Here is an 18,647-nt window from a genome sequence, read left to right on the forward strand (position 1 = left end):
GTGCTTTACGGTTATGTTGTCAATCTTATGCATTCTAGACAAATGAAGGACCGTGTCACTCCGCTCTTCGTGGCGATTGGGCAAGGTCGAGTGGGTACGGGAAATGCAAGGCACTCTTGGCACTGATCAGGTCGACAGCGAACTCGAACTTGTACATAAGCTCATCCTTGCGATGGCCAACTGTACAACTATTTCTGGCGATGAAGCCACATGAGTACGTGCATTTGAAGCTTTGGAAGAGAATACCTTACTTGTCATGGCAAGCAGGACCGTAGACAGCCTTACAACTCCCAACTGAAGTAATATTAATGTTGCACATACCCTCATTAATCAAACCTTCCAGATACTATTTTCAGTGCATATATATCACAGCTAAGTCGCTTCAAATGGGGCCTAAGAGGTGAAGGTCCTATCAATTTCTCGAACTCAGAAGTACAGCATATCCTGCTCATATAGCCTAGTAGCGAGTTTGGTAGGTAGGTAGTTATTTTAGCTGTCAGACCCAAAGGAATTCTCCGTGGTTTCACGGACGGACACCAAGCTATACTCATCCAAACTCGTGGCACTAGTGCTTCAACAAGAGCTTCAGGCGAGGTTTCGAGACGTTATGAAGCAGCGCTGCGGCACCACATTCAATAACCATCCGAAGGAACTTCAGATTTTCCGCAGTGCGGAAAATCCGCCCTGTTATGGTTGGGGGTTGCGCCCTAGGTGAGGCCAAATACTAAACGATTCAAAGTTCTACAGGTATTTTTGCATGCAGGTGCTGTTAAGATGTGAGCGAAAATGCGTCACATATTCATATTCTCAGTAGCTATAATATCTCTAGCATCCTGATGTCCTTGATGTTATCAACACAAGTCATGTCCCTCACTTGCGCGATAATATTGTTATCCGAAGCAATTCTCTTATACTCCCCACCCCACTGCTGCGCAAGCAAAAGTCCGCCAAAAGGCTGTCCGAGCCGAACGATCAGCCTCAACTCTCGCGTAGTTTGCTCGTTGTGTCCAGGAGACTCGGGCTCGGGCCAATCTTGTACGCTCTGCGTCTCGTCTGCAAAATTAATCAGCCCGAGATCATATCGATTCCACGGACGGACGAGCAGGAATGTCTGGCGAGTACGCCTTGCAGGCGAGAATTGAACAAGCCTGTCTTCCGTTCTGACCTGCAGGTCTTGTAGCCCATCTGCCTTGACTTCATATGTGAAACATTTGTCCCCGTCTCCACCGGCACTCTGCCTGACTTCGGTGAGAGGAAATGCGATGCAAGGCAATTGCAATCTGCCATGAGCAAAACGAGGAACGCTAAGATTCTCCAGGAGGGTATACAGTTTCGAAGCAGACTTCACAGCGACAATATTGTTCCGCAGCCTGGAGACCAATACCTGCATGTCGTGTTCAGATACAGATGGCAGCATGCATGGCAGAGCCTTGTATGATGAAATCTCAGCTGGGAGACAGCTGTTGAAGTTCGACGATTGTCCCACCCAGTCAAGGGCCGAAATGTCGCCCGAATGGGCTATAATCTCCTGCAAGAGTCGTCCGAGCGCCTTTTGTCTTCTCTCTCCGTAGATAACAGGGAGGTGGACATCAAAGATGCCAAACAAAGAGTAGGCGATGTCTTCCTCCCTCGTGGTGTCACGGTTTGACGCCCATCGAAGTTTCTCTCGTGCATCTCTTGTCCCGGGATGGAAGTCGACGAGCGCCCGCGCATTTATGCCCGTTGAACGCTCCAACTCCCTCATGATAACGACAGACTGCTTGTGGTTGCGTGAGCGGTCGTCGAGATATGGGGTCCAATCTGCTTGGTAGAAGAGAACAATCTTTGGAGCAAGGAACTCTTGAACGGTCCATCCTCGCGTGTTCCAGATGCTGTTTGCGAGCGCGCCAGACTTTGACGAAGGAGGCACGTCCGATAGGTAGATGATGGTGAGCACTGAATGGTGATACCAGACGAACATGGTGTTGACTGATTGCTGGACCTCAACATTGTTGTTCTGGTCGATGCAGCATGTATCGCTCCACGCCCAATGATGCCCCATATCACGTGCGACTTTGCAGAACTTCTGCAACTTCACCACAGTCCCAACGGCATCCAAGTCATATATGTCCCTGCCCTGAATATCTTGCAGCAGCAGCTCGTTCCTTTCCCACCTATGAGATAACATGACCCAACTGAAGTACTTCGCGACTGCTTCTTTGATGGGTTCCCTTTGGAGGGGAGCATGCATCACCAACGAATGTAGAAGCTCTTTGTACTCTGTGCTCTCCGTGAATGCATTGATCTGCGCATCTCGATTGCACAAACGTCCAGTAGAGGTGTTGATCAGACGAAGTGGGGCATTTTCCAGTTGGGTGTGAATGGCTCGTCGAATAGCATCTTCTACTTCAGATGGACCAATGAATTGTTGGCGTAGTTCTGTAGAAAATGTAAGTCATCTTCAGGTCGGCACTCGAGTTCTGCGGAGCTTACGTCGTATTTGTGGGTCGGGTGCATCATCCAACTTGGAGAGCATGATTTTGAAGGCCTCGAATGCATCATCATAACGCTGTGATCCACGAAGCGCTGTGTGCTTCAATTCGTACCCGAGATAAGATGAAGAGTTAAGCTCAACAACCTACGAACATGATCACAAATGTGAGAACAACAACGGATATCGTCCGCACCTTTTCTGCGTCCGAAAGGGCCTCCGCATAGAGCTTTTGGTCTAACTTGACCTTACTTCGATGCGCCAAGTATGAGGAATCCGTCCCTAATGCTGCGGAAAGTGTGTTCTCGATGGACCAGAGTTGAAGATTTCCATACTTGTCTCCACTCGCAAGCAGTTCTCCACTGGGAGAAATTGCAACGCAGAAAACCAATGCGGTGTGTTCGAGTGCTTGTCCTATCTGTTGGTATGACTTTGTGCTCCACAGACGCACAGTCTTATCTCCTGATGCAGTGGCAATGAAGGAGCCATCGGAAGAATTGGCAAGTGACCGAATGTAGGAAGTGCAAGGTTGACCGATTTGTGCCCCATTCGACGAGTCCCAAAACTTGATTGTTTTGTCCGCTGATGCAGAGATAAGTTGCTGGCCGTCAGGCGACCATACAACACTAAGAACGAATTCTTCATGAGCGTCGATCCCGAGAAGGAGCTCGGCGTTATCGGTGCTCCAAACCCGAATGTTGCGCCATGTTCCGCATGCTAATTTGAGCCCATCTGGGCTGAAGGCGACACAATCCACCGAGCTCGGACACTTTAGTGTTGAGAGGACGGCGCCACTCTCCACATCCCATATAATTACTGCACTATCCCATGACCCGCTTGCAAGTCTCTTTCCATCGGGGGAGAAGCACACCGAGGACACTCGGCTTGCATGTTTCACCCGCGGTTTGTTGAATAGCATTTTCTTACTCTCGACACCCCAGATGATGATGGCCCCATCTCCTCCACCGCTCGCAATTCTTCTCTCGTCTGGCGATACAGCGACTGACAACACGAAGTCAATGTGTCCCTCAAATGGTCCTCCTACAAATGCTCTTTTCTCCACGTCCCAGATCCGCAGGGTTTTATCCGCTGAAGATGTGACGATCCGTCGACTGTCTTTGAAGAACGCGACTGCCGTCACTGCCATGGTGTGGACTCGCATCGTTTGTGTCAGCGCCGGCTGGGTTATTTGTGCCGGCATCGAGCGCCTTTTCACAGTAAGATATGCTTGTTTTCCTACATTGAGCAATCCTGACATGTGGCTAGACAGGAAGATGGACGTCAGTAACGTTTGAAGTTGACGAGTGTGCCCTGTGCTGCCGTCATCAATCTGGTGTGTCGTCAGTAGAGCTTGGTTTTGTCCATAACCCAATTTATGTAGGCTCTTTATATATCCTTGGCTCATCTCGCGTTGCTACAGCACGGATCTGATTTCGTTCGCTGCATCCAGTGCTTGTACTGGATCAAGTATCTTCTGCGTGTCGACGTTCCAGATACTGATGCCATCAGCTGCACTGCCTGCAACTCCCCTGTCATGTGGTGACACAGCAACTGGAGCCACGATCCCGAATGGCCTTCCTACTAATGGTCCTTTCTCTACGTCCCGAATACGCGCATTGTAGTCTGGACAAGTGACAACACATCGACATTGACTACTGGCATCATCCTCGTGTGCCCTGGCATCGTCGGTGTTTGTGTTGTCTGGTCCGGTGTCTTGAATTCTGTCACAGCAATATATGCTGTTCTTGCTCCATTAAGTACACTCATCAACATATCATGCTGGCCTACTAGACAGGGTGTGGTCAATAGGATTTGAAGTTGACGAGGAGAGTACTCTATAGTTATGTCGTCAATCTTATGTGTCCTGAGTTATATTCTTCTTATAATCCAATTGTTACCCGACTGGTGCAGCTTATCTGGGGTTCTTGATGGCTCTCACCCTCTCTTGTCACACTGCCACAGGCTGGCGTGGCGTTGCTTCTTGGCATCAACCCAACGCCCGTTATACATAACTTATGTGCACAGAAAACCCGCTCCAATGAATATCCGTCTGGTACTCTCGCGGTTAATTCTCTAGATAAGTCTATTTTACTGTACTTTCATTATCCCGCGTGTATAGCACACATCGCGAGATCTACAGGGCCCAGAACGATCTCTAGGGGCCTTTTGTATTAAAATATTGATGGGACACCACACCCAGGGCACACGGCAACTAATGCATTTTACTCTATGGCATGTTACTGGTTCACGCTCTGGACCTCATGTGCAATTTTTAGTTTTCTTTCGTTGGTGATTGTGTTCCCCCAGATTGTCGTCAACACTGGTTTCCTTTCCCCGCTCGTGAGGACGAGAGCCGTGTTAGTCTCCCAGCAACGCATTCGATGCAAACGCGCCTTCAACAGTCAAATATTCGAGAATATCTAAGAATGAAACTCTGTGGTGACCGCCATATACAGGCCTCGTTTTCAGATTGGCACTGGCACTGGTATCGAGGAATATAAAAGGAACGACTGACTTCCCTGTACATGGTTTGACTGCGGGCGACGAGTGTTAAAGTGGATGCAAGCACAGAGTCACCTCTCACCCACCTAGGCTTGACGAATCTACCGGCTACGATTCGTGACGTACATGTCTGCACGGGTGAGTTAGATGACCTGTGCTTTCAGCTTGACATTGGTTAAATTGACGTTGCATTCACTGTAAACTGCAAAAGGACTTGAACTTGAGTGCTCTTACTCTTGCCAAGGATGGGGAGTTGCCGTATCACCCGCAGGACTTCTACGACCTCCTAGTACTTGAGCACGGACAGTCGAACACCAGGTATTAGTACTTGAAAACCCCTGTGATAAATGAAACCTTGCGGTGTCCGCCATATATATGCCTCATTTACATATTAGCACTCATACTGGTATTGACTCGGAAGCGGATGTATGTAAGCACTGGTAGACATACCTGTGAGACATTCATTCGGAATCGACAAGTGAACATGCTTGCACAAGTGACTCAGTGGATGAGCCGCTGTACCGTACTCCATCTTGCCGATGTTGCACTGAGGTTTAGTTGATAATGCGTTGAGGTGCAGAAGGATTTGAAAAATGTTAGAAGGTACCGCAAGTCGACTCGCACTCAAACAGACACCAAACTCGTGTAGATGACTTTGCTCGAGTAGACAACGAGTGACATGCGAGTACTACACCACGAAAGTATCCCAACTGAAAGGATCAGGTCGCACGTTCGTGATTATTTAGTACTCAGTGTCCAGCGAACGTTAACGCTTTGAGATGAGTAGACAAAACTATAACGAATCGGATGGTCGAGGTATACGCCTTACACAACGTTCATGCAGTATTTTGTAGGACAATTTAGATATTCACGATAGTTCAATGGGCGCAGATTCTCACGCCTCTAGTTGTCATGAACGGCGAGGAGATGGTCATGGTCATGACTGATCCGCAACCTGCGGCCCCGCCATCGGATTCGATACGAATAACAAGGCAGGGCAAAATCAGATGCTGGGTCAAGCACGGATTGGACTTTTTCCAGGTTGGTTCTGTGGCTCTTCCGTTGACTGTTCATCTAACAGAACATGGGTTCAGGAAAATCCTGACAAGCCATTGACGCTGCACACTTCCCCGGCCGATGTTGCACAATCTACCATCCCTCGGTTGATTTCAGTCGTGGAGATCCTGAAGCGTGAATATTTGAAAACCTTGGATGTGTCGGCAGGACAGCTGACAGGGCTGCATCAGTACAATGCACTACAATGGGAGCAACGTGGCGAGATCGCTGCAGAAGGGGAAGATCGAACGAGTACCATAGCAAGAGCTTTGGAAGGTAAAAAACAGTGCGTATTTTGCGTATGGATGATGGCACTCAGGCTGATAAAAAGATAGCCCTACGCTCACGCTTGCGCCCTATATGAAAGTCACGCTGTGCAGGAAGGCTCTTGCAGGAATGCATGACATGACGTGAGTAACGGTTATGCGCAGATTTTTGTTCGACCTGACAAGCTTGCAGATACCAGACACCACAAATACGACGACTGTCCAAGACTACAAAGGCAAGGATAAAGAAAAAAGCAAAGCAGCATGTGCCTTAGTTATTATTATTATTTTCCTATAAATCTGTGTCCAAATATTATTATCAGAAGTAAAATTCCCAGGGGGTTTCCGATTCGTTGATTCGTCCAAGTTGAGAACTCAAGTTTACTATTATTCGTCCAACTTGGACTCCTCAGGCTGCGTTGTTCTGCTAAACGTCGTGCTCATCGTCAGTAACGGCGACGGAAATCACCAACAACTAATTTCAGCCTGAACTTGGTTCTAAGCATCCTTCCAATAATCGCCGGACAGGTTGTGCATTGAACATCGCCTGAACTGCCGAAGGATCTCCGACCTTTTTATAAAGCCCTAACTCAGCTGCGCGCATGCCTCGCCGCACTTCTGCTCGCCTTACATCCTCTGTCACTCCACAAGCACCTTCAGTCTCTTTTCAACTTCCTGCCTCCGATGCAGATCCCAATATCCTTCAACTCAGGCGACACTGGAAATGGGCTGCTTTCAGCCAGTTCTTCTTCACATTTAATACTCTCTTTGCCATGAGTGACGTGACCTTGATCGTGAGTACCGATTCTCTCTGCCTCTGGAACACCATCTTATCTTTCAAACTATCACAGGACATCGAAAATGACCTCGCATACTCTACCAACCGCGTTTTGTCTCGCATCATGACAAGATTGCTCGTCACGTTAACGCAGGACAGAAAAATATCGTAAGCTTCCCTCCATCGTATGCTGTGGTCTAAATCCTTTTATCTGACGAATGTCGATTCATCAGCGCTGATAACTGGCAAACTGCTTTACGAAAGCAATATATGAGACGGGACCCAGATGTAAATCCCATAGGACCAATTCAGCAAATATACACCAATGTCGCAGAGTCCTCGCGCGCATCCACAGTTCCCCCATACCCATCTGAAACCGGAGAACAGTTGGCCCAAGAGCAAGCAAATAAAAGCATGGTGCACGAAGACGGAGCGTCTGCTGACGGCGATGCTGTCCCAGACGATTCAGCGGATGCGGTCGAGGTCAAGTCAGAGGAAACTAAGATCGATGAATCGAAGGATGAAGTCGCTGGGTCTTCCTCAGAGGCCTTACAGGACTCCGAGCAGCTACACCAGCAGATTGATTGGCTCGACCTTCCTACAGTGAAGAAACTGGAGTCCTTACACACTCTTATGGAATGGCAATTCCATAACCCTAATCGTCTACGTACTCAGATGAAAGACGACGACGAGAATGCCGAATGGGTAATACCATGCCCGCTTCATTCTCCAACTTACTGACCAGTCTTTATAGCATATAGAGCCAATAGGATATGACGCCAAGAGTAATGCTTACTGGCTCATAGGTGGTGTGTGCCATTTTTTCATCTCGTTGCCCAGCCTTAACCTAGGTTTAGCCGACCGTTTGTGGATTCAACGTGAACCTCCACGTCAGACACTCAAACGCAAGCGGCACACAAACCCCAACGCATCGAAATCCAGTGGCAAAAAGTCTTTCAACAAACGCCAGCGAGTCGACCCAGAACCAGAGCCCACACCTCCACCCACAACACCTGCCAGAGCATCCCGTCGGCGCAATCAAGCACAAGCCCAAAACTCGAGCCCACCCGGTTCGCGCGGTACTCGCGCCGCTAAATCACGTGCGAATCAGAAGCTTGATGCTCAGGCCAAGGACCTCGCTGAATTCCAGCGCCAGATGGCTCGGAGCAAGTCTACTAGTGCCAGACCTCTGACTCCACGCCGGCCTTCCGGGATCCGCGTGAGTGCGCGGCTGCGCGGAAACTTGGCAGACGACGAGTGGCAAGAGGTGCCAGACGAATGGCTTTCTCCTAGCGTGCATGATGGAACGGAGGGAGAGGAGAAGACGCCACCCAAAGCTAAGGCGAGGCTGAAAACGGGGCTTGAGAGTGATGATGACTCGGTCAGCGATCTCACGGAGCTTAGCGAAGACGATGACACAAATGAGGGGGACGCCCAAGAAGAAGCCGATGCAGAAGAGGATGAAGAACCAGACGTTAAAGATGAAGAATCTGAAGCGGAATCCGTACCGGTTCCCGATAAACCAAATGGCAAGATTGATGTTGATGAAGAAGACAACGAGCTTCCATCTCTTCCCGAAGGTTTTATCGAATGGGAGACGGTGAGTTATTTATGAGCAATTAGTTAAATCAATTCATATCCCCTCCTTCATCGTGAACAGATCTGTATCACTCTCGAAGAGTGGGAGCACTTCCCCGAGCAATTTGAGAAAGCCACACACTATGCTGAGAAGTCGCTGTATAAGGTATTGACACAAACCATCGTCCCGGTAATAACCGCCGAGCTGAGGGTATGCATCCCGCTCCATTTGACCTTGGGAAGCATCGATGCTAATGTAATTTTAGGAGGTGGAGAAGAAGAAGCGCAAAGAAGAAGCGGTCGTACATCGCAAGCGCTCATCTCGTATTGCTATCAAGGAAAGTGAGAAGGAGCAAGAATTACTTGCTGCTAAGAAGCGCGCAGAGGAAGATGAGAAGATGAGTCGAGCTCGGAGGGCTGAAACGCGTCGACAGAAAGAGGAAGCGGACAGAATTAAGAGGGAGAATGCTAGAGAACAACGCAGAAAGGAGCGAGAAGCCAAACAAGCTGGAGAGCTTGAAGCTGACACCAGGTATGAATACTTTGTGCATACCCTGTATATTCTAAACGCCTCGCTAGCGCCAACGCGCCTATCAATGTCGTGAGCCAAGAACCTTCCTCGTCTGCCATACCGCATGGTCAGATGGGCAAGTTTCCAATATTGTCTGTTCCTGTTCCCGTGAATGGATCAGGCGCTGCTAGCAGTGGATCGCGGACACCAGCCGAAGACTGGGAGCTGGATTGCGAAGTCTGCGGTAGACAAGGGATCAACCGGGTTTGTCTCTTTTTCATCTCGCATTCTGGCCGCTTCACATTTTGTGATAATTGTAGGATGACGGCGTTCCCATCATGTGCTGTGGTCGATGTTTGAAGTGGCAGCATATTGGGTGCCATGATCAACGAGACGTCACTGCAGGTCGCCCGAAACGTAACTGGGATGCCGAGGACTTCATCTGCAGAAAATGTCGCTTGTCGGGTTCTAGGGCTTCTTCGTTTAGCAGTAGCCAATTGCCAACACCAACCGATCTGAAAGCGGTGTACGGTTCAGTCGGAACGCAGCCCTACTATAGCAACCAGCAGAATTACTCCCATGACCGCTATCCCAACGGAAGCTACTACACTGCCGGCGCGACAAGTGGGAGATACAGCTACGAACACCAATCTGACATAAGGTCATCTGGCATGGCTTCTCAGTCTTATACTCAAGCTCCCCGTACTCCTGGCGTCACTTTTGCTCACTATCAGCCGCAGCAAGGAGGATTTTCGACATCACGTCCATCTTACTCCATTCAAGAGCCTGTTCCCATAACCCAGCAGACTCGTTATCCGCAGCCTACATCTCCAGTCACTGGAGTGAGTCAATACCCCGGGTCCTTCCAGGTGACTTGAATATCTTCAGTCCCAAAAACCATATTCTAACTCATTTTAAGACCCATCCATCCCCCCACATCCAGGTGCAGCCCCAACACCGGTGGCAACCCTCTAGCTATTCACGGAGTGATGCGTCTTACAGCATGAACGCGGTTGTCCCGCCTTCTTCATACACCTCACAACAGCAACCCTACTATCCTGGATCCTCTTCAAGCCCCTCGGTTCCCTTCTCTCAGATGCATGGTACGAACCATCAATCCGTGCCCCAATATTCCGGATACCAACACACCGCTCCTTACCAACAAAGTAGATAAGTTCACATACGTACGCTAGTTTTTCGCAGGGAACACTTTGATTTATCAAGATATTCGTAAGTGAGGTCCATAGTTAGTGGAGGAGGAGAATGTAGAGTACTGAAACGTGTTGTAATGAATGTGCTTGGTTGGGCTGGAATGTATCATGATAAATCTCACTGTCCATGAGTGCGTTCACTCCGCAAGGTCAGGTTATCATAAGATTTACGATTTCTCCCCTTGAGTCATCCCAAACTAGGCTGTCAAATGTGTTAGCGCCTACCGTCGTTCATTTTCTCAGCCTCAAGTCATCAAATCACGCTATAAGCTAGGCTCGTGACCAGCCTGGCGTATACTACCACAGATAGGCTCGAGTGGTGTAGCCAGGCTGGTCGATCTCGGAGTGGTGTGGCAGGGCCGGGCGAGGAGTTTGAAATTTGATAGGTGCCGGTCGTGCCGGAGGTAGTTACTACGATCATATAGCATAAATTATGCGTCTGCTCTCGCTCAGATCTCAGACTGTACGCTATGTTAAGTTTCAACCATGAGTTCTGTACGACCTTTATCGCTTGTGCCTTTGACCTGTGTTGCACTTATCAACACAACTGACTCGATACAAGTTTAGGCTGCACCAAGAGACCCGCTCGACGAATGTGAAACGGTAGGTTTGCTTTAGTTGCTCTATCTGTGATCTTATTTTTCCTGCAGAGGAAGACGATCGCGACCATCATCCTCAGAGAACTCTTTAGAAGATCAGTCCATTACCACAACCACTGCTTGAAGCTATGGTTCCACCTCATCGCGTGCATCCAGGCTTACTGAGAGTTATGATATGAGCTGGATGTCCCAGCCCATATCCAAACTTGCAGTGTATGGACCCTAGTACTTCTTAGCTGACTACCGCGACAGGAATAGCAGTCCCAACCATCAGCTCAGTATGGTCTGTCACCAAGGCTGTTGGCCGAATACAAGAAGAGGGACCATTTCACCATCTCAACATCGAGCCGTCCTCCATGAACCAGACTAACACTTACCTGGTTTCGGCGGTTACCTTCCTTCAAGTCCGAGCTCGGCATCACAGACCAGCCTGTCTTTGGACTTGTCGTTGATGGCGCACTTGGCGCAATTACTATGGCGTGGAAGACAAATAATGTACGTGCTGCCTCTGCTCACTACTTCCGAAAAAGCTCACGAGCGATGTAGCTGTGGCCCAAGTTGCCCCAACGGCAGGAAGATAAAAGATTGGCGGCAGCTGAGTCCCATCAATAATTCAACCGCAACGTCGCATGCTTGTTCCTCCGACAACGAATTTGCCGTACAAAGAATGAACGACACTCAATACTTTCTAAGTGGCCTAAACAAACTATCTCATACATACACAGGGGAGTTGCTGTAAGTATGTGCGCGATTTGTACGAGCTCGATGATTCCAAAGTACTATCTCGCCGCGACTATAAGATACTTACGAACTGATGAGCACGGATTTCAGAGACAACTTTGATTCAATCTAGTCGAGAATCCGTTTGCGAGTGCAGCATGCAGCCTCCGTCAACTCAGGACCAGAAACGTCCACCACGAAACCCACTCCATGTTCCCGAACATTTGGAAGGGATCACGACAAGCCAATATCTTAAAATTCATGGGCACTACCTCAAAGTACTTCAGTACATGTGCTTAGAAGCTCTGTGAATAGTATTGACATCATCTCTCACTATGAATAACGAGACGCTGGCGTCCGTTGACTATTTGATTCTGCTGAGACATGAGAGGTTCATCTCTAGTAGGGGTGACTGCCAGACCTTCATGACCACCTCTTCGCTCGTACATAAGACATCGTCTACTATCTCCTCGAGTCCTTCTTGAAATAATCACTATTAACAGACGTAGCTGTGGCCATGTCGAATATAGTTTCGCCAACGCCGAGGAAACGATCAGCAACTGAGCGCATGGTTGGGTCTGATATCAGACTAGTGTCAACGCTGAAGAGCGCATGAGCCGGGCGAAACCGATGTCGTTCACATTAATGTTGAATGTGGGACATGAGGCTTAAGCACTCACGCGAATCCACTCGACCGCCGGATGCCGGCGACGACAGTTGAAACTAGCACTGCGTCTACAGCATAATGCACGATTCTGCCTAGGGCCATGAAGTGATAATAATTGTGTCAAGTAAGAGGTGTGCTAGCTTGGGTAATGGTGGTTAGCGATTAAGAATTGTGTTCGCAAAAAGGAAACTCTTCGGTACAGCGCTCTCATGGTCCCGCCCAAGTCGGACAAAAATAGAACTAGAAGACAGTCTCCTTCCATATTAGTGGCCGCCTGTCGATGGGGCCAACAGGTTCATGATCCTTTCATTTGGAAGTCCTACACTCATCGTTTGGGCGCCTGAGGCTTGGCGCAGCGCAACTACAAGCATCAGATAGGCCCCACAACTCCGAGTTTAACCGGATGCTCGGGCAGCCCTACAGGGAAGCGGTTGTAATATGTCTATTTGCCCGAAATCATTGCTTGCCAATGACAAGGACTGCATGAATGCCAATTTCAGTTTGTGACGACTCGCTTGAGTGTGTGCTTGTTCGAACTCATTGAATATTTCGTTCATTAGGCTACACCTAGGACATCCGCATCAGATTTCAACTTGGAAATACTGCACATTCTGTAGCAGGAAGGTGTGCAGTGACAAAGACTAAAACATTGACACAGTTCTCGACAGTATCAGTAATTTCAACGGAATGTCGATATAAGAGAAGCAACACAACTTGGTGAGCACTGAGTATCAATTTATATCCTTCTAGGCTATAATAGCAGGGTGTAGTCATACTCTTGCTAGGGAACTTTGACAAAATAACGGTTTTGCGCCCAGACGCCATGGGGGTTACTTACTGTTTCATCGTCGACCTAGTACTCTGTCCGTGTCTGTTCGATGTGACAGACATTTATCAAAACGTTGACCGTTGCACTCTACCGGGAAAGAGCACATTTTTCATGACGCTAAACTGCGCTTGACTGGTATGCCGGGCCACTGTCAGCACTTTGTGCGATCGACCAACTATTAGTTGTTGGAACATCGATGTCGATGAGCCTGGCTTCGGTAGACTGTAATTCCGCGTGGCTCAAACTACCATGATTTATATTCACGATATGTTGCAGTCGGATTTCTTCAATAGTTATATTGATGTTTTGCTCCGCGGGAGAAATGGACAAACAGATCTATACATGTGGAATGACCTTAAGTTGCGTACCAAATTCTAAGAAATCTGTATCGTTGTCTCGACGTCTCGCACTTCAAGTCTGCACCTGAGACACGACCCATAACTAAGTACTCAGGAGTAGTTCACCTCATGCCAATCAATGCATCCAGACCGATGCGAAAATTGCTGTCCAAATCTGCAGACTGCATCCCCAACAATCCAAAGGACGTGAATTTGGTACATAAACAACCGAGGTACATTATCACTAGCCATTACCGGAGAAACACTACCTTCTTTTCCGGCCTTGATGCAACCCAGGCGGCTTCATGAATGACGCCCAACCCGACACGTTCCATCAAGCCCTCATCCTGACTTACCGCCATCACATTCAACAAGCATCCATCATAACCCATAAGGTTTTCTTCGTCGTATACGCCGCGTGAACTAGTGCGAGAAAGGACGATGAAGTCGAGAGAAGATGGCAGAGTAGGTTCTAATGGCAGGACGGCAGTGCCAACCCAAATGGGAGAAAAAGATGCAATAGAGAGAATATCGAAGAGACCGTGAGCATATGCACTTGGTTCTTCACCACCTCGCCGTGAAATGCGAAAGTGGCTGCAAGTCGTGCGGAAAACGAGAGTGCCTGGTTCTAGCGGTCGATGAATGTCTAGCGTCAGTTCCGTTGGGTCTAAGATCCCTCGCGGAGCAGAATATGCATGTTCTTCTTCATTTGCTCTCAAAACGACCCAGGAGACCTGGTGAACAGCAAGCTGCACTGTATCTCCATTGTGGTCCACAATGTACCAAGGATCAACAAGTGTCTCCTCCACTGATGGTGCACTGCCCAAATTGCCCATTCGAGTTCTCAAATACACATCCACCCCCCTGTAGATGACACCGCCACGCCACGCAGCCCATGCCCAGGAAGGCCAAGGTGGGTTGCCTCCGTCAGGAAGCAAACGACGAGTGCGAGGTGTTTGTGGATCGTGCTGCCAGAGAAGTGCGAGATGCATGTCTGGCAACATCATTGCATATTGAAAAGTTTTGTCAGGGTCACCGAGCTCAAATGCCATCGCTAAAGCGTTTGTTACTCCAGTAAAAGCATCAACAACATCCGATTCCACGGTGAGATTGCGCGGTGTATACCTATCAACAGTCACCGTGTAACTCGAAACTAAATCAAGGTATGGGAAAGGTTCTCCAAATGACGACTGGAGGAAGCTGTGGGAGAGTGGGAGACACTTGCTTTCGGCGACGATGTCTTCGCAGAAAATGTCACATTTGCACTCAAAATAGACTTGTGGCCCAGTGAAGTATATCCTTCGGCAGGAGAGCGCGCTCTCTTGATATGTCCAACAACGCGTATTCCACGTGGATTGAGCGAGAGCCTCCCCAAGCCTTGGAGGAGCGACGTAGAGATGAAGTCCTTGAACGACCTCGATGTGCTGTTGCAGTGTTCTAGTTCGTGGGCGGCATCCTGGTAGAGGGTCTCGAGCCGTCATGGCGCTAGCAGCGACTATCGTGAGGTGAGATAGGCCGTAGACCAAATCCATAGCACGTAGCTGAATGGACTTGTCAAGTAAATCGTCTTGAATGATACATAGAGCATCGATCCATAAGTAACGTTCACCGAGTTGTCGAACGAATAGAATCGAATCAGCGATGGTCTCGGGTAGGTTCAACGCGTTCAGTCCGCCAGGCGTGGAGCGTTCCGCTATGTTACCCTTCGTCGTCCAATATTCTGCACCGATGCTTCCCCAAACATAACTGAGGGTGAGATAACGACAGCCAGAAGGCGCAAGAACCACGGCCATCGAAACTACATCCACCACTCTCACAAACCCTGGCAGCTTCCTGTGCATTTTCCAAACGTTTCCGCATTTATCTCCATGGTTCTCCTGGCACAGGCTAATCCACTTCCGCATCAGATCAATATCCACGGTGTTCTTCACCCTACGGCCATGAAGGTCGGCTGGTCTTCCGAATTTGAAAGCATCTTCTTGCAAGAGGTGAATGATTAACGGACTTCCTTCTCCTAAAGCTAAATATTTCTTCCAAAGGCCTCCTGTGTCCTTCGTCTTGACGACATGCAAGCGGTGGCAACGGAATTCAGGCTGATAAAAGGGCTTCCGAATACACCCACAATTCTTCGAGTACACCCCAAGCCCAAGCCCCGAGAGATCGACGTGAGGAACCTCATCCAACTTCCATGTTCGACGGACATGAAAGGATATGAGGCGGCAGAAACTGCATTGGTAAGATTTCTCCAAGATGGACGATAGCGAACCAAGCGGGATCTCCTCCTTTGGTAGGATACCATCGAGGAAGATCTTGTGAAAATCTAGATTTGTACAGACGTGACATAGGAGCGTGGACGTGACGGTGAGATCCCTCTATTCGTGCTCTTCAATCACGTTGCGCCGGGTAAGTGGGCATGCTCACCTGACCATGGGTTGGTGGTTGATCTGGATTTAGGAGAGGGGCGGATTCAGAGGATGCGATGTTTGTTTTGAGTTTGCATATGCGGATGACCGATAGCCAAAACACCCAAACCACAAGAGCGGCTCCTCCAATAATTCCAACAAAGGCCCAACTATGATCTGAGACCTGACGGAGAGTCTCAGGAGCATCAGTGAGTTGTGCTGTAAGCTCCTCATGGATGACTTGAATACGTGGTAAAAATGGCGGAAAACATCATAGAGGCATGATACCCACCTGGAGGAATCATAATGATGAGTCGCGAGGTTCACCGAGAGGACTTTGGTTTGACTCTAGGTAGGCAAGAGATGCGCGACGGAAATTGGTATGACAGGCTGTGTTTTATTGGCAGTGGGAAACGTACCTTTATGTACATCGCCGCCGTAGATAAACCTGTCCAAAGATAAAGTGATACAGCTAGCGCACCTCTGCCTTGAATCATAGAATCACAAATGGAGCAGTGGGTGATGGTGTTCTTATAATACACAGGCCGTTCAAAAATAGCAGAAAGGTCTTTCTCCATACGTAGCGCTCGATGGAGGCGGTCAGATGAGGGTTGCATATTACAAGCGTTGATTAGCTTTTTTTTACTGCGTTTTCGGTGCTGTGATGCTGGAGAATGCCACTAGAATTTGGGATGAGACATTAGAAGCTGGAATATACTGCCCTGCGGCCCCTGCCTAAGGCTCAGACTGCAAATATTGGACTGAGATCGAAATTAGTTCCAGATTGGAAATATGGTAGCTGTAGGCTTTGGACACGACCTTACACACCGTCCATGTCTCCTGCGAAGTGCCCGGTTATACTTGGGCTTGAGGAACAGGTAAAGTCAAGTCTATGCATTCCCTAGAACAACAATAGCTCATGGATTTAAGGTAGTCTATGAATCATGTAGCCATAATGATATGCGAAAACAACACCCGAAACAAGCAAGAATCCATCAGTGCTTGTCCTTGAACATTTTCTGGATAGCTTCACTCGAGTACGATTTCGGACGTTCCAAAGCTATAACATACATTCAGTATCCCATCAGTCCAGATTAGATGAATCGACACTCACGAGCACCAAGGGCACGATCCCAGATCAACTGAGCAGCCACCCCAAACGCACGGGAAACACCAAACAGCACGGTATAGAACTGCATTTGATGGAGCCCATAATGGGTCAGCAGCACACCGGAATGGGCGTCCACATTCGGCCACGGGTTCTTTGCCTTACCCGCCTCCAACAAAATACTAGGGACGATATCGTAAATCTGACCAACGAGTTTGAAGAGAGGGTCATTGGGAAGGTTCTTGAGGGCGAACTCGCGCTGGGCGGTGTAGCGGGGATCAGTCTTGCGGAGGACAGCGTGACCGTAGCCGGGGACGACTTGGCCACCTTTGAGGGTGGACCAGACGTAAGATTTGACGGCGTCGTCTGTGGCATTTTCGCCGATTTGAGATTGCATTTTGCGGAGCCAGAGGAGGACTTCTTGGTTGGCAAGGCCGTGGAGGGGGCCTGCGAGACCGTTGAGGGAGGCGCCGAATGCGAGGAAGGGGTCGGAGAGGGCGGAGCCGACGAGTTTACCGGTGTGAGCGGAAACATTGCCGCCTTCGTGGTCGCTTGGGTGGTGTTAGTTTGTGTTGATTAGTATAAACGAATGAAGACATACGTGTGGATGGTGATGTAGAGACGAAGGAGCTCGACGAAAGCCTCGTTGTCACCGAAACCGAGAAGGGTTGCGAGGTTAGCGGAGTAATCTTTGCTGTTGTCGATGGCAGGGAGTTTTCCATCACCAAATACGTTGCGGTATATGCGACCTGCAATGTTGGGGAGTTTGGCAATGCTAAGGGGGAGGTGAGGATTGGCTGACTGAACGGAGGATGGATACTGACAGATCCATGGAGTCCTCAAATGTGTAACCCCAGTATTCCTTCTTAGAGACACCGTCTTGGTATGCCTTGGCAAAGGCAGAGTCATGGTTGAGTGCGGTGACTGCCATGGAGAACTGGCTCATGGGATGGAGGGTGGGAGGGCAACGGTCGATAATCTCCTTGACGAAATCAGGTATCTCAGCGCGAGCAGCCCAGTCACGGCTAAGCTCTGCAACCTGTTCCTTGGATGGAATTTCACCGGTGAGGAGAAGCCAGAAGAGACCTTCTGGAAGGGGTTCCGAGCCACCTGGTGCTGCAGGTAGAAGGCTCTTGCACTCGTCGATGGACTTTCCACGGAAACGGATACCATCCTCTAGACAGGCGTGAGATGGGAAATGATGAGAAAGACAAGATGACGAACCTGGGTCGAGTACGGAGCCATCCCAGATGAGGGCCGGGAGACCACGCATACCACCATAGAGTTGGTCGACTGTCACGGGACCGAAAGCCTTTTTACCATGTTCTGCTCGTATTGCTTTTACCTGGGAAGGAATAAGCGTGACAAGGGTGAAATAATAGAACACAAACCTTTTCTATTTCTGTAGGGATGAGCTCGGCAAGACGTTCTTTGAGAGTAAGGTGTCTTGAAGCTGTTGTTGAAGAGAGTCGAATTGAGGTACGTGCAAGTAGTGGAGAGCGTGACTAGAAAGAAGGATTAGTGTTAGCTTTTACAGGGTGAAAGTTGACCTACGACATTGAAGACATTACGGAGAGCAGCGACCATGATGGAGAGTGGAGAGAAGAAATTG

General features: G+C 49.0%; 6 protein-coding genes across 6 annotated transcripts; 2 read left to right on the top strand and 4 right to left on the bottom strand.

Annotated features, from left to right (window-relative positions):
• Positions 1-814: 814 nt before the first annotated feature.
• F5147DRAFT_658473 (uncharacterized protein) lies at positions 815-2,515 on the bottom strand (the record flags this gene model as incomplete). The annotated part of the gene is made up of 2 exons (XM_041434445.1): positions 815-2,418; positions 2,473-2,515. The coding sequence occupies 2 exons, from the start codon at positions 2,513-2,515 to the stop codon at positions 815-817; spliced, it is 1,647 nt and encodes a 548-aa protein (XP_041285832.1).
• Positions 2,516-5,849: 3,334 nt separating this feature from the next.
• Positions 5,850-6,646, top strand: F5147DRAFT_726185 (uncharacterized protein). The gene is made up of 4 exons (XM_041439160.1): positions 5,850-6,013; positions 6,067-6,314; positions 6,364-6,438; positions 6,488-6,646. Exons 1-4 carry the CDS (start codon positions 5,885-5,887, stop codon positions 6,567-6,569), a joined length of 534 nt encoding a protein of 177 aa, XP_041285833.1. The 5' UTR covers positions 5,850-5,884; the 3' UTR covers positions 6,570-6,646.
• A 33-nt stretch (positions 6,647-6,679) lies between these two features.
• On the top strand, positions 6,680-10,500 carry F5147DRAFT_726188 (uncharacterized protein). The gene is made up of 10 exons (XM_041439161.1): positions 6,680-7,088; positions 7,146-7,240; positions 7,306-7,777; positions 7,827-7,881; positions 7,930-8,672; positions 8,733-8,861; positions 8,917-9,182; positions 9,230-9,425; positions 9,482-10,030; positions 10,081-10,500. Exons 1-10 carry the CDS (start codon positions 6,897-6,899, stop codon positions 10,333-10,335), a joined length of 2,952 nt encoding a protein of 983 aa, XP_041285834.1. The 5' UTR covers positions 6,680-6,896; the 3' UTR covers positions 10,336-10,500.
• Positions 10,501-11,899: 1,399 nt separating this feature from the next.
• F5147DRAFT_726195 (DUF1748-domain-containing protein) lies at positions 11,900-12,528 on the bottom strand. The gene is made up of 4 exons (XM_041439162.1): positions 12,372-12,528; positions 12,113-12,292; positions 12,014-12,065; positions 11,900-11,959 (listed from the first exon to the last, which is right to left on the bottom strand). Exons 1-2 carry the CDS (start codon positions 12,458-12,460, stop codon positions 12,154-12,156), a joined length of 228 nt encoding a protein of 75 aa, XP_041285835.1. The 5' UTR covers positions 12,461-12,528; the 3' UTR covers positions 11,900-11,959; positions 12,014-12,065; positions 12,113-12,153.
• A 1,248-nt stretch (positions 12,529-13,776) lies between these two features.
• On the bottom strand, positions 13,777-16,232 carry F5147DRAFT_780712 (heterokaryon incompatibility protein-domain-containing protein; the record flags this gene model as incomplete). The annotated part of the gene is made up of 3 exons (XM_041442495.1): positions 13,777-15,897; positions 15,947-16,167; positions 16,220-16,232. 3 exons carry the CDS (start codon positions 16,230-16,232, stop codon positions 13,777-13,779), a joined length of 2,355 nt encoding a protein of 784 aa, XP_041285836.1.
• Positions 16,233-16,714: 482 nt separating this feature from the next.
• Positions 16,715-18,643, bottom strand: F5147DRAFT_726204 (citrate synthase-like protein). Its single transcript, XM_041439163.1, has 7 exons — positions 18,590-18,643; positions 18,427-18,540; positions 18,260-18,380; positions 17,860-18,211; positions 17,637-17,810; positions 17,042-17,586; positions 16,715-16,987 (listed from the first exon to the last, which is right to left on the bottom strand). The coding sequence occupies exons 1-7, from the start codon at positions 18,620-18,622 to the stop codon at positions 16,923-16,925; spliced, it is 1,404 nt and encodes a 467-aa protein (XP_041285837.1). The 5' UTR covers positions 18,623-18,643; the 3' UTR covers positions 16,715-16,922.
• Positions 18,644-18,647: the final 4 nt, after the last annotated feature.

Source organism: Suillus discolor, assembly GCF_016758755.1.
Source record: "Suillus discolor strain FC423 chromosome Unknown F5147scaffold_113, whole genome shotgun sequence".
NCBI classification, from domain to species: domain Eukaryota; kingdom Fungi; phylum Basidiomycota; class Agaricomycetes; order Boletales; family Suillaceae; genus Suillus; species Suillus discolor.